We start from the raw sequence: 22,876 nt of genomic DNA on the forward strand, positions 1-22,876 counted from the left end.
GCATCAAAGACAACTAGGCGCGTCGTGCGGGACCCTCCTCGCCCCTCCCCTCTCCCTCCTCCTGTGTGCAGATGAAGGGCACAAGCCCCCGGTGCACCACGGTGCTGCAACACTCTCCGCACGACAAACCTCTTCCCTTCCCTTCCCCCCCCCCCCCGCCCGCTGCCTTTTTTTTTCATTCCTTGGCTGCTCTTCACCTCTTTTTAGTTGCGCATACACAGTTAGAGGCGGAGGAAGGGTGAAGGGAGGGGGGGCAGCATGGCCCTTTCACCATACCCCCCCTCCCTCCCTTCACCCTTCCTCCATTTCTCTGTGTCTCTGTGCGTATATATGTATGTATCCCGCATGTTTTTTACTTTCCCCCCGCCCTCGCCTCCTCCTCCTCCTCCCCTCATGTTTTGTCTCAGCAGGCAAAAAGTTTTCGCGCGGCGGCGGCCAGGCGGCCAGGCCGCTGTGATGAATTTCCCTATTGAGCCAAATAGACTCAAATACAAGAAGCGAGGGAAGGAGAAAGAAATGGGAATAAAATGCAGCCGAGGGAGGATTGTGTGGTTGTGGTTGTTCAGAGGGGAGGACAGCGTTTTTGGCTCAGAGGAAAGAGACGCCCGTGGTGGCACTCCCTCCCCTTGCCTCTCGCTCACCGCATCCGCGGCCTCCTCCTCTACCTCCCCCTCCCCCTCCCTCCCTCTCCCTCTCCCTCCCTTACAAGTGTCTTCTGTGCATGTGCCGGTGTCTGTGTGTGTTTGTGTGTGTGTGTGTGTGTATTCTTGATAATCTCTTCTGTGCAATTAGCGCATTATCATCATCTGCACAAAACTGCGCCGCACCCGCTTCCTCGCAACCCCCCTTTTTTTTGGGGGGGAGGGGGGAGTGGGAGAGGTCGTGTGATGGGTGAGAGTGTGTCACACACACACACAGCACACTAGTGTCAATTGACACGGAAGGTGCAGCCTGGCATTAACCCTAGCGCCATCTGTGCAAATGCTACGTGGGTTTGGAAGAGGGGGGAGCGAGAAGAGAGTATCGATGCTGACGAACCTCTGCCGGGGCAGGGGGGGGGCTCGCAGGTACCTCTTTGCTCGGGCAATACATGTATTTCTTTCTTTCTCCACCCTATCTCCCATCCGCCTTCTCCGCGCTCCCATGACCGAAGGTAATATTCCGTTTCACTTATCGCACTCGAGCAGGGCACCGTGTCTTTGACCACACACGCGCACAATTTGCCGCGTCTTTCTCCTCCTCTCTGCATATATTATATTTATATACATATGTGTATAAGTATATATATATACTGTATATATATTTATATATATATGTTTCTTGACGCGGTTTGTAGTATTTCTTCATCTACATTGCCTCGTCTTTCTCTCAAAACTCCCCACCCCCTCCCCCTCTTCTGTGCGTGCGATGTCGCTCCTTCGTGTGACACAGTCGCTGACAGCCGATGGGAAGGTACAGATCGATGTGTCTAACACCAGCGGACTCCCGCAGAACCAAGCGAACCCGCTGCCACCAAGCACCACCACCAGGCACCACAATGTTCGTGACATCCCCGAAGGCGAAGAGCCACGCTCGCTGATCGTGTCACTGCGCTCATCGCACCCGCAATTCTTCTACTACCGCGGATTGCAGCAGAAGCAGTTGCCCTCCACATCTGTGGCCTCGCCTCTGCACGCACCACCTCCCGGAAGCGCCGGCTGTGGTGCCATTCGTGGGGACAGCAACACGCATCTACGCAGCACCTTGTCCATATGGAACTTCGAGGATGCCGACCCGGTCATCGAAGACGTGTCGCGGCAAACGTGGAAGGACCTTGGATTTCTGCCAGTGGCAGCGCCGACCGCGGGGGCGCAAAAATCATCGGCGGCGGCGGCGGCGGCGGACTCTTCAGTCTCCAACAGGAATCCTAGCCGAAGTGAAGGTCATGACCGCCCGCTGCTTGTGCGTGAAGAGTTGGCAGACTGCATCCTGTTCCCCGGGGAACGGCGCACCTTCTTGTTGGAGGTGGACACCCCATCTGTTCTGCGACGACTCGTAGCCCCGCTGGTACACGAAAGGCGGCAAGTGGCATCAGCGGCCCCCTCACGGCAGCTAAACTGCACGCCGCGAGCCTCGTGCCCCTCCTGCTCGCATCAACACGCACCCGCGCAATCCACTGACAGCACCACGACAGTTGATGGCACGGGCATTCTCCACATTGGACGCGTTGTGACGAAAGGGTTTCTCACGGAAGTACACGACATCGACGGCGCGAGTAAGCGGTGCCCTGCCCCGTCCCCGAGAATTGCGAGCACCGCGGAAGAGACTATCATGGCCACTTGTGGTGATGGGCGGCATCAGCAAGTTTCGAATGTGCGTGGCAAGGACCCTCTCCAGGTCTACAGCAGCAGCAGAAGACATACCGACAGCGACAAGCGCACACACACCCGTGCAGGCCAGATAAGCAAGATGCAGCACACGCCAAGTAAGGGGGCACTGCCGTTGGACGCTAGTAACAACAAGGGTAACCACCGTAAAGGTGGTGGAACGGCAGCCCAGACGCCATCCGAGAACGACCCACGAAGCCGACAAACGGACTGGGAGCCGGATCTGAGCTACACGGAGAACATCGATGAGTCTTCGCCCTTGCGAGAGCGGCTGAGCATCGTGAAGGAGAGTTCAAGTACACGTAGGTCGCCTGACATTGCGTCTCGCGCCGCTCCGATCGACTCAGTGCTCACCTCCGTCAACTCCACAGAAGCTAGCACTCCTCTCGCAGTGAACGCTTACAGAGCGGGTGTTGGTGCGACACACACACCCTGCGAAAGTGACGTGGACGCGGCAGCCGAGCTGGCGAGTGGCAACGAGCCCCGCACACAAAAATGGCCGTCGCCTGCCCCGGTATCGCAGCGCCCCACCTTTTACATTTACTACGCAGCTCTTGGGGACGAGAATAAGTGCGTCGAACAGGCGCGCAAGTGGCTGCTGAAGGAACAGCATGCGTATCAGCTGTGGCTGGACAACACAGTGCGCACCGTTGTCGAACTGCAACGTAAGTGCGAGCAAGAGTGGACGCGGAGAAGTAATAACTCAGTGCAGTCGCTGCATCATCGGCCACTCGGTGCGCGGCGTGTGCTGCCGCCCACACTCGGTGAGCTTGTCCGGTGGCGTACCGACGGCGGTGGCAGCGACGCCGTCTCGGATGTAATGACACGATCACCCATCACCGCTGCTGCGTTTCAGTATTACTACGGCAACATCTTGCTCGACAACGGCATGCGTCGATTCATGCCGCATATGAGCGGTGGCAGCAACGGCACCTCTGACTTGGGGGCTGGTGGCGCTAGCAGCAACGCGGGCGGCTTCCGCAACAAGGGAGCTGTCCTGGTGCTTCCGCCCTCCTTCGCCTCAACGCGACGCAATCGGGTCAGCAAGAAAGCACGCAAAATGTTTAAGGAAGAGCGTAACGGTGCCGGGACGGTGGTCTTACCGTTTAGGGTAGTACAACGGCAGCTGCCAACGCAGCCGCCCTACACAACCGCTAGTAGCAGCGGGGCCAGCGGTGCGCCTTTAGCGAACCCCCGCTACGCCTCCATGTCTGCGCTCTCTCAGCCGCCTGAGCCGCCGACGCCTCAACATCAACAGCAGTCGTGGCACACGCGCCCCTGCAACGTCCCCACCTCCCCACGACCGTACACCATGAATAAATTTATGGATATGGAGGAAAAATGCGGCCGCAGCTCGCGCGTGAATGAGCGCCGACTTGCTGAACCAGGCAACGAGCGATTTGGCTTCAAAGCGGGATCTGGAATGGCTCTCCTAGAGGAATCCCTAACAAGCTCACCAACGCCCACGCACACCTCCCTCGCGGGTGTGGTGACCACCACGATGCCGCCCCAGAAAGACTCCACCAAGGCGCTGCTAAACCTACAGCAGAGGTTTCTCTCTGACAACATCCGGGTGAATCGCACCGAGACGCTTGACCCGGCCACGGCGGAGCTGGCGGCGATGACCCTCTCCCCCACTCACTGGTCGTCGTTTCACGACATGAGTTGCCAAGAGCAACCCGGGCACCCCGAATCGCCGCAGCAGTCACAGCCGCTGCCCCCTTCGACCTCCCCCGTCGATGAAGTGGCCTCTCCAGATAGCGTTACATGGAACAGCGGTAGTACTGGACCGAATCCTCTCGGCTCTGCGTCACAGAAGCTGGAGTGGGTGCAGCTGAGCAACAGGTCGAATCCATCGAGTCGCCTCTACGGCCTCCTCACCAACGCTGACGACTCCCCAAGTGCCGCGACCACGATGGGACTTTCTGACAGCACCAATAACAACGGTGGACGAGTTACGATTACGGACAATGCCCCCCCACCCGGGACGTCCATCGATGGTTTGGCTACCCCCAATACGTTGACCAGCAGCCTCGCAGCGCAGCCCTTACAGCCTTTTTACGGTAGTAGCGGCAGCGCCAAAGTAGAGGTGGAGGACGAGGGTCACTCCTCAGCGCACAGACGCGATATCTCCTCTGCGCCGCCCCAGACGCTGGCATACCGCCGCCGCGCCAACGGCTCTTCGAACATCAACAGCCCCTCTCCGAGCACAAACATCACAGCCGGTAGCTTCTCAATGAACCCTCAAGAAGGGCTCAACTGGATTGCCGATCACTCGAAAGTTGCGGGATTTCAGGTGAGAGTCGCGGCAAGGCTGTTCACCACGACTGCGGGTGTCGTCTGCGCCACAGCGGTCGGCCTTGTGCAGCAGCACGGCCCGCCTGCCATGAGCGCACTCGCGCGCCTTTCGAACATTCTCAGAGACACCGTCTTCACTTCTGAGAACGTGCGAATTATGCAGACAGTGCTAACGCCGATGATAATGTTCTGCTCCGTAGTGGTGATTGTCTACCTCATCCTCGGGGGCGAGGGCGATGACGAGGTCTTCTCATTGATTGAAAACAAAGGCCTGCTTTGAAGACCAAAAAAAAATGGAGGGGGGGGGGGAGGGGGGCAAAGCGTGCTTGCGTTCGAATCGACTTTGATGATGATGATGCAGGCTTGCGGAAAGAGAAGAAGGGTTGGTGGAGGGGAGGGGAGGGGGGGAGCCAGGATACAAATGCGGAGACACGCGCATCTGTTGGAGGTATGTGTTGATGACGACTGACACGTCTGACCTTCTTGCCCCATCTCCGTTTCGTTAGGCTTTCCGTCTTTGTACGACACACCACCATGAGCCAAAACTATATTTTGATATACTCACAAGGGGGGGGGGGTACATGTGCCAACATACACCGCGACTGTTCCCCATCGTTGTCATGAGAAGCGATACAGTCAAAGAATAAACGAGCCCGCGCCATCCTACCCCCAGCTGCTCATCTGCTCTAAACATCTCGCCTAAAGATTTGGTCTTTGTGTGTCCATCGGACTCTCAGTCGTCCTCCTCCCTCCTTCCCCCTCCCTTGGGTCGTGTGAACATGTGCTTACAACATCCAACCCACCTCCGAACGATTGTGTCCCTCCCGGCCGATCCCCACTTTGGTACACAAGCAACGGCTGGCCCGCCATTTAATAGGTGAGGTTTCCTGAAGCTCTACACCCACCCCACCCCGCTATACTTTTCTCTCCTCCTCCCCGACTTCGTCGTTTTTTTTTTGTGGTCTTGCAGGCGCCCTCCCGCACAGACAAACACAGACGACACAGACAAACACAGACGCCCCCCCGCTCCAACCGGCTCACGTGTGCCCTCTTTTTTTTTCACAATTCGGCCTGCATTCTTCCATCTTTGTGTGTGTGTGTGTTTGTATAAAAATCATTGGTTGCATACTCAAGTAGTTTTGTCTGGCAACGTCTGTGGGCTTGCGTCTTTCTGCTTACTTACACCATATAACCAGCGCACACTCACTGTCCTGACCCACCACCACCACCACCCCGTCTCTCTCCCCTCCCCCTTTATAGCAACGCTTTTGGCATCATCATGTCCTCGCTGGACGCATGTCAGGAGCAGTACCTGAAGGATCTGGCGAACCAGACGCACTGCTGTGCTGTAAAGCACATCAACGATGAGTTCAAGGATGCCAACCGCAAAGTGTTCCAGCAGCTGGTTCTCTATCAGAAGGACATCGAAGCGAGGGGCACACTTCCCTTCGAGCTAAACTCAAAAGATGACAAAAAATCGCAGCACAAGAGTGCCGCGCCTGCGTACCCAGAGAGCTTGTCCATCCGTGACCCGCGTCAGCTCAAGCAGATTCTGCCTATCCCTGATATCCACAAAGTGTCCGACTGCGACCTCATCTACCGATTTCTTCTTGCCCGACGCATGGACGTCCACTTGGCCACAACCGACATCTTGCACTACATCGCCTTCCGCGAGAAGTACAGCCTCGATACGATCCTTTGGGACCGAGAAGTGGAGTCCATCTTCAACGGCCTCGATGGCGAGGAGCTGGTGCAGCAGGTGATGACAGAAATGAGAAAAAACTCCACCCCGGCAGATAAAGTCAAAATCACACGTCCGCTGCTGCAGGCCGGCTGGGCGGCGTGGAACTGTGGTGTAGACAGGCGTGGTCATGTGGTTTTCTACCAGCGGCCCAATCCAAAGGAACTGGCGATGCTCGAAAAGCGGTGGCCCTTTGTGGAGAGTCAGTACGACTGCCGCAACCCGGACTTCCACTCCGTCACGCTGCCCTACACAAACTTGTTGTCGCGGTTGTACCTGCGACAGCTCGAGAAAGGTCGACGCATCTCGCGCCTCCTCAATTACAACCAGCAGCACATTATTCGGAAATGTCTGCACGTGCAGACTGGGGCAAAGCCGCTGTCGGCGGACACGTTCATGGAAAATGGCGGCGGTGCCACCTGCCTTGTGGATGTCGGTTGCGTGAAGGTGTCGCACCTCACATCCAGCAAGTTCAAAAAAGCCTTGAAGCTCTTCCGCCTTCTTTCCCTGATGGGGCAGAGCTTCTACCCCGAGAATATGAGCCAAATGATCATCGTGAATGGTGGATTTGTGTTCAAGATGCTTTTCAAGCTCATCCGACCGTGGCTGGACCCGCAGACACAACAGAAAATACTGCTGCTCTCCGCAACGAACAAGGCCACACCGGCTGACTTCAGCAGCGACTCGAATAACACGCCGCTAGACCAGGCGACGCGCCAACGCGACGACAGCGAGGAGGACGAGGCGCCGCCGGTGGTGAGTGGATCAGAGAAGGTGGCGGACCTCGCCTTGCGCGATGCGCTGGCTGAGTACATCCACGAGGACTTCATTCCCTCATGGTACGGTGGCCACTTGACCGCCATCAGCTCCCCACTCTTTTATGGAGGTTCTCCGCCGAAGAAACTGTCAGAGGACCCTCACTACGCGGCTGCGTGCAAGCGCCTCCACACCCATGTGATGCCGGAGCTGCTACCGGACGAGTTCATCTTCACCAACGCGCAGGAAGGAAAAGCGGTCAGCCAGGAGGAATGGAAGGCATTCTGTACGCTGATGGAAGAAACGCTCTCCCGCAAGTAGACAACCCGATAGGGGGAAAACGGCCGCTAACCTCGGCGGATTTGAAGAAAAAAAGGGCGGCGGCGAGGACAGGGAAGGGGGGCAGTCGTGAAGAACAACCTGTGAGCAGACCGGAGTGGGTGGGTGGGTGGATGGAGTTGTCTCTTTCTCCCTCTCATTTCTTTTTTTTTTTTGCGGGGGGGGAGGAAGAAGCGCTATGTTTTATTCTTTCTCAGTGTAGGATATGGATCCTCTGTTTTTGCCCTTTACCTCTTTTTGATATTCCATTTGTTTTGTTTTTTGTTGGTGGTGGTGGCGGCGTTGATGCTCTTCTCGTATTGTGTTCACGCGCGGCTGTCGGTCTGTCTGTCTGTGTGTGTGTGTGTGTGAGACCTTTTTCTTGGGATTGAGGGGTACACCGCTTCCGGGTCTCTCTTATTAAATGCCGGTGCCTTTTGGTGGCATGTTGCCCTTTTCTCTCTCTCCGCTGTACGGACATGTCCCCTCGCCCCCTCACCCCTTCCCGTCAACTCACCGCAGGTGGACTCTCTCTCTCGATTGCTCAAATGTATCGCACGCGCACCCAGCTGCGGCCATGTCGGCTGCAGATAGGGAGAGTTACGGGAAAGAGGGGGCGAGGGGAGGGATGGGATGGATGACCCAATGTAGCGGTAGAAAGGAGGGGAGGTGGTTTGGAACAAAGGGCCTCTGTAGTGGTGAAGTGGGGGGATGCGCGCTCTCTCTCTCTCTGTGTGTGTGTGTGTGAAGGGGGTGGTCTCTCTGTACCTCTCTGCTACCCCCGCCTCCCACACCCCCTTTTCATGCTTCCCCTATATTGCATAACCTTGAACTATACGTATCTTGTAGGTAGTACCAGGGGGGAGAGAGAGAGAGAGAGAAAAAAAACGGGAGGGTGGGGGAGGGTGAATGGATGTGTCGATATGTGAACCTTGCGATGAGCCAAAGTATACACGCACACGTGTATGTAATCCAGATAACGTGGTGGAACACAAGGTGAGCGGCGGTGGCAATCGTAGTGAAAGCGCGACACGCAAGCAGAGTCTCGTAGAAGAACGGAGAGGGCACCCACCCCCACCCCCTCTCTCCTCTTCGCTTTTTTCTCTTTTCTAGCGCGCCTCGGCGGATCTCCTGAGTGATGACATAATGAAGGGGGGGGAGTACATGCACGTCTGGCACGTACGTCTTCTACACTCGCACCGGTACTGCCTTGCCCCTCCTCACCCGTTCCCTCCCCCCCCCCTCCCCTTTCCCAAGACACACCGCCACCGCCGCCACCACCACCACCACCACCGCCACAGACCTGTTTTATTCTTTTTTATTTGTGTGCTCCCTTGGAGCTGATATGCAGAATCGGCTCACTGTGCTGTAATCGCGTCTGCCCAGGGGGTCTATGTGCGGTGCGTAATAAAGGAATGACCTGCTCGGCATTTTTCTCGATACACTCACACGTGCGCATATCGGACGCCTCTCCTGACCCCCCCCCCCTCCCCAACCAGTTCTTCCCCTCTCTGAAACTCCTCCCACCCAAAAAAAAAAAACTCTCCCCACCGACTCCACGTATATATATATATATATTGCAGGACTCGCCTCAACCCATCGTACTTCTTTCTTTTTTAGGGGGAAGAGGAGAAGGAAAGGAGCTGCTGGTGTTTCCCCTGGCCGCACCACACACCCCCCTCCCCCTGCCACACACACACACACACACACACACACACTACCCCCTATCTGACCTGGAACACAGGCATATTACACACACACACATACGCATCCTCAGACCACCCTCTCCTCCTCCTTCCGGAATCAGCCGTGTGTGTGTGTGTCTCTCGAAGTGTAAAGTAGCTAAGCCACTTCTTTTTTGTTGTTTGCTGCCCACCCCGCCCGTCTGCCCTCTCTTCCTTACGGTAATGCCCATGTCGCCGAATGTCGCTGCTGTGGCCGCCCCGCCTCCGCCAGAGGAGCCGCTGGGGTACCCCATCACTTTCTCGGGAAGGGCAAAGGAAGACCTCCAGTCGCTTTCTGGGGCTGCCGCGACAGCGTCCTCGTCCGGTCTTCTTGACATCTCCATCTTCAGTGCATTACACTGGCTCCTGCCCGTCTACGAACTCGCCGACTGGCTCCCGAAGTCAGCTGTGGAGCACAGGAAAAAAAAGGGGGACCAGAACAACTCCGCCGAAGCAGCAGATGTGCCCATCGACATTGAGGCCGTTCCGCACGAGGATGTTCGTGCCGCCTTGCGGCTGCTCCCGATCTTTGAGAAGTTTTTCGTGGAGGGCAGCAAGATCATCCCGCAGCACACGGATCTGTATTACTACGTCGAGTCCCTCACGGTGCCGACGCCCAAGGGACCAAAGGTCGTCACTCGCTCCAAGGTGGAGGGTGACTACCGCGCCACGCACCAGCCCTCTCACGCGCCATCGGCTCCTGGAGTAGCGGGGTCCACGACAAAGACAACAGTTACGAACAGCAGCGTATACTTTTCGCTTCTGCCAGGCCACAATCATTTTCTTCTCTACTACGAGGGCCCCGAGAAGCTGCAACACTTTACGTACCTCCAACTGGACCAGCTGCGCTTTGCGTGGGTCGCCGTCAAGGAACTCATTGAGGAGAACAAAGTCTATCACCTCACTGACGGCAGCATCACGGGGCTCGCAAGGCGGGACCTGAAAAAAAACAACGCCACATCTCCTTTCTGCTGCACCCCATCCGCGCAAGCAGCCGCGGCATCGGAGAGCGCGTCGAGCAGCAACAACAACGGCGCCGGCAGTGGCAGTGGTGTTGCTGTCGTCGGCCGTGGCGGTGGCAACGCCCGTCTCCACCAAGGCACCAGCGGCAACGTCATCACGGCCCCCAGTAAGGAGACGATGGAAGAAAAAAAGAGAATGCAGCAAATGCGGTTCTTACGAGAAGAGTTGGAGCAGGAATGCCAGCGTCGATGGCCCTACACACCGGTCGCGAAGAGCTGCATCTTCAGTGTAGATGAAAAGGTCGAGGCGGAACTGCCCGCTGATGCGCTGGAGCAACTCGGCCTGGTGGGTGCACACAACGTCAAGAACAGCAAGAATGGAAGCCGCCGAGGACCGCGCTACTACCTCGCCACAGTAGAGCTGCCGTTACTCAACAAAAAGGGCGGCACAGCCCGCTTCAAGGCCCCACGATGGTGGAACAATAGGCGTGACGCGGAGAGCGCTGCGGCGGAGGCGACGCTGATGACGCTTCGCACCATGAAATGTTGATGCCGAAGGAGAGAGAGTGGGGCGCACGAAGATACAGTGTGCGTGGCAGATTTCGGGGTGAAGATGCTGCGAGCGGAGTTGTTTACAAAGAAAAAATTGGTTGAGCGCAGCGCTCCACCCCCCTCTTTTTTTTTATTTGTTGCCTCCACATCCACAAAACTGTGTCTGTGACCTCTCCGCATAACGAGAGCCGTCCACGTGGACTCGTACATCAACACAGCCACACGTTGTCAAGAGGGGCGGGGAGTGGGGATGAATGAAAAGAGTCGATACGTCATTACACGATGAGCCAAGATTTTTCAAATATATTTATACATCTACTTGTGTGTTTATGGCGCGAATGGGGAGAGAAGGGGCGGGCGATTGCAACTCTGCGAGATTCTTCTTTTAAATTGTGAGTGCTGTATGTGCGCGCAGGTGCCCAGGCAGCAGGCTATACTCCGCAGCCCTAGCAACAACAACAGTATCGCTACCATGGTGCATCCAAAGAAACTCAGCGAGCCACGTTTTCCAATAGGAGCGCTGCCCCACTTGTCTTCGTCGTTTCAGGGTCTCTGAGTTGCCCCTCGCCCATGTCATTGCCTTCCATCCTGTGTGCTATGGAGACGCAAGCGTCAGCTGAGTGACAAAGGGTGGGAGGACACGTCTTCCCATGCTGTGTTGGTGTTCGCTTCGTGTGATGCACCGCACTACCTCTACGGGGGGGAGGAAAAAAGAGAGGGGAAGAGCAAAAGAGGGAGAGGAGGGAAAGGCAGGCGTTGAATGCTCTCTCACCGTGTTGTCATGCTACCCCTCATCCTCCCTGCCACTCCCCCACCCCAACACGCGCACATACATTTGCCCGCCTCCCAACGATAAACAGCCCCCCTGTCACATCATCTCCCCTCCTTCCCTCCACCACCACATGAATGATTGCCCGGTGTGCCAGCTGCCATACAGACACTCATCAGCGCGCTGCTCACTTCCTCCCCCCTCCCCCCCCACCCTCCCCTCCAATCCACTCACCCAATCGCACATTCTAAAGCGCCGGGTCACAAACACCAAAAAAAAATACATATATATATGTGTACCTCCACTTTGGACACCATCGCTCGCGCGGACTCCTCCCCCCCCCCCCCCCCGCAACCCCCCCCCACACCACACCACACAACCCCTCCCTCATCCCACTCCACATACCTAAGTACTCTCATCTTTCACGTCCTCGTGCGCATGCCACTTCGTGGTGCCTGTTTTTCCGTTTAGCGCTTCCGTCTTGACTGGTCTGCATTCGCACTCCCCGCCCTTGTGTGTGTGTGTGTGTGTGTGCATATACATATACATATATATACATATGTGAGTTAGTACACTTGGCTCTCCCTTTCTTTCTTACTTTATCTCATTCCCCACCACCACCGCGCCCCGTCCCGCGTCGATTATTCCACCACCGAGGTGTGTCGGTGTGTGCACATTTTCCAGTGGTCTATTTTTTTTTTTTTCGGGGGGGGGGGTTAACGTGTTTACTTTGGTTGGCGTGAACGGGTGCACTTTTTTTTTTTCTTCCAGCTGTGTTCTTCCTCCCCCCCTCCTCTACCCCGTGTCTTCACTTGTCCCTCATTTCAAAACTTTACGACCGCCTTTGCTGTTGTGTCTATGCACCGCCGGGGTCTGCTGAGTGCGTCGTTGATCCTCCTTTCGCCTATATCCTTCAACCCCGCAAGGGACTTTCCCCTCCCCCCCTCCCCCCCTTCCTTCCTTCATACACACACGCGCGCGCGTGCATAACACACATCAACAGCTGCCGTGCGTGTGCTTGCGTGTAATCATCCGTGCCTCTCCCCCCCGCTCCCCCCCACACACACACACAGGGCGGGCTTGGGCGCGCATATGCATATTTCTTTTTTTCTTGCGCTCCTTTTTTTTTTTGATGTGACGACGGTTGCCCTTGCTTCTATACGCTTTTTTTTTTATGGGGGTCTCTTCTTCTTTGTGATCTACGCTCTTCCCCCCACCCCACCCCATTTATAAGTAAACACATATTTATTCATATTTTTTTCTTCATTATTTCTTTCTATTCTATGTAAGTGGTTGGTGTAGAACCGCTCTGCTCTTGTCTGTATCCATCACCGTACGGTACACATAGGGAGAATCGCTGTGTACAGCCTTCGTACACTATCGAAGTTACATATATCCATATATATACACACACATAAATAAATAAAACGGGAGCACGAGGGGGGGAAGAGAAGCGAGACGTGCTCGTGTTTCGCTCTCTTCCTCCCTCGTGCGCCCCTTCACCCACTCACTCGCCCACTCGCTCACTGACCCATTTGGGTGTTGCTGGTTGTAAAACCCTTCGTGGTACTTTTCCTTTGAGTGGCACTATAGATTTCTTTGTCAACTGTGAGTGTGTGTGTGTCTGTGTGTGTGTGTCGCTTTATAACCTTCCTCTGCCCCTCGCCGCCACACAGCAGCAGCAGCAGCACCAGCATAGACAGCAGTCGTTCTCGTCTAGTTGCACCTCGTCACACGTAACGACCACCCTCTTCATATTGGTTGTGTTTGTTTGTGGAGGAGGAGGATGGGAGAGGGGCGGCGATCTCTCTGTCTTCCCCCCACCCCCACACCCCACCCCACATTCCTCACTCCCTTTTGACACATAAACCAACACGTGCGCCGGCAAACGCCTACAACAATGCGCAGTACCGCCCACGATCGCCCCATCGCCACCACCACCACCAACAGTAGCGACTGTGGGAAATCAACCCTCCCAGACAGCGCCGATGGCCTCAGCGTGAAAATCCCCCATTGCTGTGCCGGGAAGGAGGACGGCATCGGCGAGGCCAACAGCTCACACGGCAATGGGGAGACAGTGGACATGGTCACGGTGCAACACGACTCGACTCTAAACTCCGACAGTTCGTCATTCAACATGGCCTCCTCGTTGCCACCGGTCTCCCCGAAGCTACCCTGCTCTGGCAGTGCGACAAGGCTCATCAGTAGCGCCATCTGCACCCTGGTCTTGCTTTCTCCACCCGGAGCCGTACTGTCTGGCGGCAGAATCACCCCGACTGTAGGCGATCGCCCCCGGGCGCCGAATAACACCGTTCGCGCGGTGGCAACCACGGCTGTGGACAGCAGCACCACTGAAAGCACCAACACCCCAGTTGTATGCAAACCTAAACCCCCAGTCATCGTGCCGGTGCCCCCCTTTCCAGGGGAGCCCAATCAGAAAGACGACATCAACAACAGCAGGAGTAGTCCCTGCAGCAGCCGCGGCAGCACGAATATCATCTCACCCCCGAGCATACCACAACCACAGCGCCTCTCCATCGGTCTCGCGAGCAGCACCCCAGTGACAGCGAGCATCCGCTTCTCCCCTGCCACTCTCCGTCGAAGGACTGGTACACCGAAAGGTCCCATGGCCAGCACTGCTGAGAACTCACCAGTGACCGCAGCTGTGGCTCCTGTTGTTCCTCAGACGACACACTACATGAGGACGCAGCGTTTCTCATTTGCGGACAAGTCAGCACCTGCATCGCTGGTGGCAGGTACACTCGTGGACGGGTGTAGGACGACGAGCACCATGAAGCGCTCACCACTGGCGTCACACAGCACCACCAGCACCGCTCTCCCTTTCAACCGCCTCTCACGCGTTTCTCCTTGGATGCGTGCGCCGCCGCGAAAGATCGCCGTAACTGCGCTGGTCGGCGGTGTGAACGGAGAGGTGGATCGCACCATCCGCCGCACCGGCTCAACGGGCACACCCACGCCAACCCGCAAACCAACACCAGCAGCCGCCCCGTCGCACACCCTGCCCACCCTGATGTCTCCACTCCCATCATGGCCCCCTGTTCCCACAACGGCGGCGCCAAGCCCGCGCAACAGCTCGCAGCTGCAGGAGTCGCTGCAGTTGGAGCTCGTCGCGTTGCCCCACCACAGTGCTGTTCCCAATAGCCAGAGCAGCACAGAGCTGTCCTCCACAAAGACGGCCGCACCGCTTGAACCCAGTACAACCTCGCCACACTCAGCAGAGATGCCCAACTGGATGGCGCACCTAAAGACCGCACTTCTAAGTCTTTCAACGCCAGCATGTGGCACCGACTGTATAGAGGATGGTGCCGGCAGGGCAGACATGCCAAACTCGTTTTTGGTCCAACACCGCACCTTTTCCTCCCCGGACTCCTCCTCCGCGGATGACTGGCTGAACCCCTGCCAAAGGCCCGACGCCTCGGAAACGCGAGCTCTGCTGGGCACGTGCAGCCGCCCTCCACTCGTCGCTTGCCCAGGCCCTCACCACCCTTTGGGTGACGACGGCAAAAGCGGCCAGCCACGGATGACACAAACGCTGCACGTCACATTGCACGGTAACAACACAATCGAAAACGACAACTGCAAGACAGACACGGCAGTAGACCGTAGCAGCGGAGACGTGTTGACGCTCTGGTCTAGCAATCGCGGGCACGCGACGAACCGCGGCCCTACGTCGCCGGCGCAGTACCCCTGTCTCAACGTGGGCACAAGCGGAAGCACCAGTCCCACCATGGCGCCCAGCGATTCCATCCCCACTATCCGGGATTCACTGGCGCTGACACCGCAACCACAGCGCTTCAAGCCGGATAGCTGCCCTTCGTTGTATAGCGGCAACGTTGCCGAAAGTGAAGTAACGCAAGATGTTGGCGGCAGCGACAGGGATGATGCAACTGCTGGTGACGACAGTAGCACCACCGCTGGGAATCGTGGTACCGTAGACGTGATCAACCCGGTGCGCCTGCGTCATAGAGCTAACGGGTGTGACAGCAGCATCAACTTGAGGGATGCGCTCGTCACAGCAGCGCCGCCGTTGGCAGCGCTACATGGGCGCCATCGCAGTCCGTTCGGCCACCCCTTTTTGGGAATGGCCGCAGCCGCTTCGAGCGCGGCGGTCACCACGGCAGAAACCACCACCATCATCACTACCATTGAAGCACCACCCTCTGGTGAGATGAGCCACCGGCTCTTGGGGAATCGCGCGTCTCCGCGGCACTTGGCGCCGCCAACGAATTCGACGCATGGCTCTGCACTGTCGCTTCTCTCCAACAGCGACGGACCATCGCCAATGAACCTTCCGCTGGCCCGCTTCTTTCGCAACTCCTCGTCATCCGGTATGGGCAATGCTGCTGCAACCCACTTCTACCCGCCCCCAATCGCACGGCCATCAGGGCGCCCTCTTTCGCCCCAACTCCGCCAGCAGCATGCCACCGGGGTGGCGTCGCAGCCCAACACCGTCCGCAACGCAAGCACTCGTTACGGCGCTCCCTACGTGCTGTCCCTCGCGCTGAACACACCGCCAGTGGACCCGTACGAGATGGTGTCTCTCTGGTCTCGCCGCGAAGACGAGGCGGATGCAGAGGTGCAGCCTCTACCATGGCTGATCTCGGCACTGTCGTCGTCGTCAAGCACGCCACATAAGCATCAGCCGAAGACTCCACCTTTGCATTCGTGTGGAATAGGAAACTTTACCCAGCAGGACTCGAGGGAGACATCGCTTGGCCAGGTCGACCCCTTGGCATACGCGTCGGGGACAACGAGTGGTGTGTCGCTCGCCACCGAGACGCAGTTCGTTCACTACCGCAAAGCATTCTAAGGGGCAGCCCGGTAAAACAAAAAGCGTAGGAGAGGGGTGGTACCCTTGCTTGAGAGAATGGGTGGGATGGGAGAACGAGGGATAGCCCGAGCAGGTGGGGTGGTCGGGATACATCTCTGTGTGTGTATATATATATATATATATATGTGTGTGTGTGTGCGCCGGCAGGTGGGCGCTTGAGGTGTTCTCTTGGTGCCCTATCACATCCTACCCCACACGCAAGCTGTAAAACGCGGGGAAAGGTAGAGGAAGAGGGGTAACCAAATCAACAACAAACAAACAAACAGAAATGCTGCAGGTTAAACGTGTGGCCCCCCCTCCCCTCCCCCTGTCGATGCGGGACTTGTCTTGGTCACGTACCTGATCCAATGCCTACACACACACGCACACAAAACAAGTAACCTCCCTCCCCTGACTCAACGGCAACCGCCTTCAACACAACTCGAAAATGCCCCTGTAGCGGACATCACTCTGCTGCTCTTTGCGTAATACACCTCTCTGCTGCTGTGTTTGGCCGTTCACTTATTGATCCCTCTTTCTGCCTCCCCTCACGGAGAAGTACATGCATATATATATGTGTGTGTGTGTGTTTTACAACCACCAAGATATAAATCCACACGCATATGACGCGTTGATGCACTGACAGCAAGCGCCAACATACGTGTGGCCTCCACTCGCTGCTTCTTCATCCCATAGACAAGCATATATTGTTTTTTTTTTCGTGTGTGTGTGTGTGTTACTCCGTGAGGCTTCTGCTTAACGTTTATTCGACACACACACATACACACGGTGTCCCCGAACCCAACCCCACCCGAGCGCGCCCAACTTTTTTTTTCAAGGAATTAGGTCTCGTTTTTCTTTTGCCTTTCAGCGTCAAACAACGGCACCATCGCCATCATCCATCATCATCCACTATTTTCATCGTCCTCCACTTGCTCCTCGCTTCCTGAGTTTTGTGTGTGTGCGAGAGAGAGAGGGAAAGACGGCACCTCTGCCTTATACAATCCATAGAGTGTTGCCCACATCTCTCTTAGTATTCTCGTTTTCTTCTCTCTGTGCGTGTGTGTGTGTGTGTGTGTGTGTGTGCGTGTGTGTGTGTGTGTGTGTGTGTTGAAGTTTTTGTTCACGCATTATAACACATTTTAAAAAAAAACACGCGCGCGTAGTCGCAGACACACACAATATCGCTCAGCACATATATCTAAGGTAACACATATTATCGAAGAGAGATTTTGAATGGTTAGGCAAAGCTCTACGAAGTCAACTCCATTGCCCCAGCCCCACAACCACGTCTTTTTCTCCTGACCCTCCCCCCCCCCTCGTCTTCCCCCCTCCCTCCCCCCTTTTTCGCTCATGTTTCGAGCAGGACAACCCCTTCGTCAGCCTGCCAATCATCACTCCCAACCCTGTTCCTCCGCTTTACCCTCACCGCCAACGCCGCCGCCATCGACATTTGCCGCCGCCTCTCAGCTCTTCTCGGTGTCACAGCCACCTCTGCTGCTGACACCACAAGTCTCATCGCAGGCTCAACCAGCTAGGGTCGCCGTGCTGGATCTCGTCTCACCCAACAGCACACCCAACTTGGCCAACGGCATCACAGCCTCTGTAGAGGCCAAAAGCACTGGCAGTAACAATCGCAGCCAGCTGAACGAGTTCGGTGGTGCTCTTCAGCTAAGTGAAACTCTAACGGCACCCGCAGCTGCAAAGCCGGCGCAGGTGGACCTTCAGCAGCAAACATCTCCTTCCTCGGTCACCGCCTCACGCCTGATCGTCTCGGGCAAGTTTTACAGCTCCAGTGAATACTCAGCGCAGTACAGACCGCACCTTCTGTCCACTCGACGACCTCAGCAGCCCCATTCTGCCAACTCTGATCTGCCAGTTGTGAACCCATCAGCACCGGCACCAGTGCGTGTGGATCACCCTATTCAAGGACCCGCGTACCACCACAACCCATCTCCCATGCTCGAAGCCGTTGCGTCGCCTTCACATATACATTCACTGTTGCAGGAAACCCAACAGAATTGCCACCGCGTCCGTGGTCGGGGAGTCGCCACTGTGACGACACGATCCGTCATGGAGTCCACACACTACCAACTGAACCCAAGCACCTCTACCTTTCCCCACCACTCGCACTTGTCGTCACAGCAGCAGCAGCAGCACCAGCAACCCCATACCCGCGCTGACACCACGGTAGCATCGTCCTTGAACAGCTCCTCCACTGCAAGCAAATCCGGATCAGCAATCATCGCTGCGTCTGGCTCGTTGTCGCCCTATGGAAGCCCCCGCATTGCCGCTCCGAACTTCTCGGCAACGGGGCCTGTCCGCCAACCGCTGCCCGCGCAGTCGCAGCAAAGCCATCCCCCATACCAGCGCGCCCCGCCCAAGGGCTCTTCATTGTCACCGCGCTTTTCTGTGTCGAACACAAGCATGAGCTGCTCCTCGGTTGAGGACACCGGCAACTCGTGTTTGAACCCACGCGCCATCTACCCTGGCGATGTCCACGAACATCATCGCCAAACTGCGCCTGGGCCGCAGCAACAGCAGCAGCGGCGCCATAGAGAAGTCATGGACACCGTCTCGCGCAACCTCAACACGCACAACGAGCCTGAACTAGAGGGACTGCAGTCTATACACCAAGACGGCGAAGACGAAGACATGATGGCAGGGCACCCCAGCACGGCAGCTGGAGCCGTCGCACCTGCCACGACTCTCTATTCAAAGGGCTTCCTGATCTCCACGACCTCCGCCAAGGACTTGCCGGTGCCGTGTTGCAATAAAGGTGGCGGCGCGTACATTCCGCCGCACCTGCACAGCAAAGGGGATCAACAGCCGCCAAGTGACGATGGCGACGCGAGCTTCAGTCAAACAAGTGAGTCTCGTGGCCCCACAGCGAGCACCTCCACAGGCATCTCGCATCGCCTGCTGACGTTGGAAGAGATCAACGAGCGGCGTCGCGCGTCGTGGGCCGCGAGCCACTCCGCGTCACACGCCCAGTCCGTCACGACCGGCACAGCCGCTGGTGACAATGCCGGGGGTCAAAAAGGGGGAGAGAATCCACTGAGCAACACCAGCAACAACAACCTCAGCACCGTGGGCGGTGTGAGCAAAGGTAGCCGGCCGCCCCACCGGCAACTAATGAGGGAGGAGGCTGATCAGCTCATAGCCAAGCGCCAACAACAGCGGGCGGCCGCAGTTGTGGCAACAACGAAAGACTTCTCTGTGCGGCAGCAGCAGCCGCCGCACAAGCTGCCGTTGTCGTCAACGCATACCACCACCACCAGCAACAACAACCAGTCTGTACTATTGCCCCCATCACTCTCAGACAACGCCAAGCCCTGGCTCCTTTCTGAGGATGGCACACAGGCGAATTACTTCCCCACAGCACCCGGTTCTGCGCAGCAGGTAGTCCACACCAGCCCCATGGACGGTATCGGCAACACCGGGACAAAGCCCATGACGTTCGAGTGGCTCCGAGGCGGTGGCGGTGGTGGCACCAACTCAAGTGGTACGGGCTTCTTTGCGGAAGCAGCGACTCACTCCTGGTCTGGCGCGAATACATGGCGTGACCCCAACGCGGCTGGCAACAGCGGTAGCGATAGCAATACAAACATCAACACCGCCATTGCTGCGTTTCTTGGTACAGCAGGGGGTACTCCCGGAGATGGCAGCTCTAACAGTGACCTTAAAACCGCTGTGAACAACCTCGGCGTTGCAGGCCGAACACCCAGCGTTGTTTCCAGCGCCGGCTTGACATGGCTACCTAACACCTCTTGCTGGACGAACTCACACAACAACAACAACAACAACCACCAGCAGCAGCAGCAGCAGCAGCAAGCCTTTTTGGCCTTCGCTCCCTCGGCACCACCGCCGATGGATCACGTCACCACTACGACCACCTCGAACTTTCCTGGTGGTAGCCTTCGGCGTAACTCGCTCACGATGGCTCCTCCCCCGACGGCGAACACTGCGCTGCAAGAACTCCCGCGAGAGCACATCGAAGCCCGTATTCAGCAGTGCGATATGCAGCTGGAGAGACTCCGGCAGGAGCGGGAGCACCTGGCGGAGGAACTACAGAGACGGATATACGCTTCAGCAAGCGCCGATCAGCAACAGCAGCGGCACCACACCAACAACGCCACCACCACCAATGCAACGAGTTGGCCAAGCACACTCGGCCGAAAAAACGTCACGATCCCGCCCAGTGTCACAAACGGAGTCACAACAGGACTGGCAGCGCGCCCGCTCAGCACAGCAACTGCTGGGACAGGCTCCATCACTAGCGTCAGCGGAAGCGTCGGTCAGAATCCTCCATGGCAGTTTTGGGGTAGCCCGGTGGCGGACAATGGCGTCATCAAGACCGCCTCGTGGACCACTGGCGAGACCCACGAACCTCCTGTCACATGCACAGATTCCATCGTGAAGATAGACGGCCAAGATTGGGTGCCGCGTCCGACAACAACGGTAATGGGGCAGGCAGCTTCCCTGGCGGCAGGCGGCGCCGGTGCGGTTTATAAAGGCGGGGCCAAAAACACTGGCAACTGGCCCGCTAGTGAGCGCTCGGGTGCTCGTGGCTGTCATCGCTCCGAAGCCGGCAACAACACCAGCAACAGCCGCTCTGTACACGCGCACAGCACAGGGCGTTCACATGGAAGCCGAAGCCACATCAACAACACCTCCTCATCTCCAACCGGCGTTGGGGTGACGATATGGAAATCTGGGGGTGGTGGGAAAGTCATGCACAACCGCTGCAGCCATGACAACACACCGCAGGACCAAAAATACCTTCAGACCGACCCCTTCAGCATGTACATGCACAACAAGAAGCTCATCACGGTGCAGCAAGCCAGCAGCGGTGATGACGCAAAATCTAATGCTGCTCAGCAGAGCACGACCTAGCGAAGGATAAGCGCGCGCGTGGTCGCGGGGACAGTGGGGAGGGGGGAGGGGGGGACCATTGACATGGGTTACCTGACTGCTGTGAGTCCTCTCCCTCCTCCCTCCCCCCCCCTCCTCCTTGCTCAGCACCAGCTCACGTGGCACTCAATACATATATATATATAATGATATGCGCACTCACGTGGGCAACTGAAGGGCGTGGAGAAGTGTGAGAGCGAGTGAGGGAATGACTTCTCAGCAGAGTGCGCTCTGGATGTCGCCTGCCTCACACACCCTGACACTAGCCCTTTCCTTTTTCTTCTCCCCCCCCCATCCCTCCCTTTTTTTTCAAACGCAGACTCATCTTGTCTTTGCTCATTGTTTCTTGATGTTCACGCTTTTTTTTTGATATGCTCTCAACACTGCCCTCTGGGAACACCTGCGCCTGCCTCTCCCCTCCTTTCCTCCCCCATCCCCTCTCTCTATTTCACATTGTGGCGTGAATTTCTTCCTCCTCGGCTGCCCCATCTGTGTCGTTGTGTAACTGAGCGGGCATTCGTCCCCCTCACTAGCCTCCCCCCCCCCCCCCACTACCACCACCACCACCACCACTTGTGCTCCCTCCCTCTCCCCACCACCCCGCATCTTCTTGCCAGAGAGGCTGTATATTGTACATATATGAGCATCACCAACGAAAAAAAAGGAGCTGACATCTCACCACATATTTTCTTCAATCGCTATGGTATATTCGTATATATATATATATATATATATACATCTATACTTGTTTATTTTTTCTCTTATCGTCCACCGGTGTTATTAGCCAACTGTGATGATGCAGGTCCACCACCACCACCACCACCACCACCACCCATTCTGTCAGGGGTCTCGCAGTCCTCCCCTCACCCTTGCCCTTCCCCCACCGACACAAAGAAAGAGAGAGAGAGAGAGAGAGAGAGAGGGGGGGGGGGTAAGAAAAGGACTACAAGGTTCAGCTGGCGCTCTGCCCCAGAGAGAGGCGGGGGGAGGGGGGAGGGAAGGGAAGGGAAGGGGGCTTTGTTTGTTGTGGCCTCCCTTCCGGTTGGCGTTGCCGGGGTGACAAACGCATTCCTGGACTCTTCAGAGGGTAACCTGTGATGTATCGGGGCGAGGCGGGCACATATGCACGAAGGAAGTACCCCGACTTTCCACCATTCAGACTCTCCCCAATCCAACGTTGAGAATGTGTACATCATTCTATGGAACGTAGCAACCTGAAGTCTCGCAGGCCAAAACATCCCATTACAGGATGGGTACAGTGTCTCCCCGAATGTCCCAATGCAGAAGTTCGTCAATCTCCCCCCACCCACCCACACACACACACACCTTGAGCTCACCACCACCACCATGTATCTAGATAATTTCTTTTTAATCTCCACGAGAGTGACCACTGCTGCTGACCTTCAACAGACTCCTGGGAGACGCCTCCCGCTTGGATAAAGGCATGTATCCCCACCCAAGTGCGTCGGGCGCGGAACTCACAGCCTGTAGCGGAGAAGAGAGGGAGGAAAACCCTGAACCTGTTCGGCGCATGGTCTGAGTCGGTGGCAGAGACAAAATCGCCCCCCCCCCCCCCCCCAGCCCATCCGGATGTGTAACAGAGATGCTGCAGAGGGAGTTGGGGGGTGGGGAGTGGGGGAAGGAA

General features: G+C 56.8%; 4 protein-coding genes across 4 annotated transcripts; all 4 read left to right on the forward strand.

Annotated features, from left to right (window-relative positions):
- Positions 1–2,448: 2,448 nt before the first annotated feature.
- JKF63_06095 (uncharacterized protein) lies at positions 2,449–4,944 on the forward strand (the record flags this gene model as incomplete). Its single annotated transcript, XM_067902047.1, has 1 exon — positions 2,449–4,944. One exon carries the CDS (start codon positions 2,449–2,451, stop codon positions 4,942–4,944), a length of 2,496 nt encoding a protein of 831 aa, XP_067758394.1.
- Positions 4,945–5,943: 999 nt separating this feature from the next.
- On the forward strand, positions 5,944–7,482 carry JKF63_06096 (uncharacterized protein; the record flags this gene model as incomplete). The annotated part of the gene is made up of 1 exon (XM_067902048.1): positions 5,944–7,482. The coding sequence occupies one exon, from the start codon at positions 5,944–5,946 to the stop codon at positions 7,480–7,482; it is 1,539 nt and encodes a 512-aa protein (XP_067758395.1).
- Positions 7,483–9,386: 1,904 nt separating this feature from the next.
- JKF63_06097 (uncharacterized protein) lies at positions 9,387–10,715 on the forward strand (the record flags this gene model as incomplete). The annotated part of the gene is made up of 1 exon (XM_067902049.1): positions 9,387–10,715. The coding sequence occupies one exon, from the start codon at positions 9,387–9,389 to the stop codon at positions 10,713–10,715; it is 1,329 nt and encodes a 442-aa protein (XP_067758396.1).
- Positions 10,716–18,390: 7,675 nt separating this feature from the next.
- JKF63_06098 (uncharacterized protein) lies at positions 18,391–21,213 on the forward strand (the record flags this gene model as incomplete). Its single annotated transcript, XM_067902050.1, has 1 exon — positions 18,391–21,213. One exon carries the CDS (start codon positions 18,391–18,393, stop codon positions 21,211–21,213), a length of 2,823 nt encoding a protein of 940 aa, XP_067758397.1.
- Between the last annotated feature and the right edge of the window lie 1,663 nt (positions 21,214–22,876).

Source organism: Porcisia hertigi, chromosome 15, assembly GCF_017918235.1.
Source record: "Porcisia hertigi strain C119 chromosome 15, whole genome shotgun sequence".
In the NCBI taxonomy this organism is placed as follows: Eukaryota; Euglenozoa; class Kinetoplastea; order Trypanosomatida; family Trypanosomatidae; genus Porcisia; species Porcisia hertigi.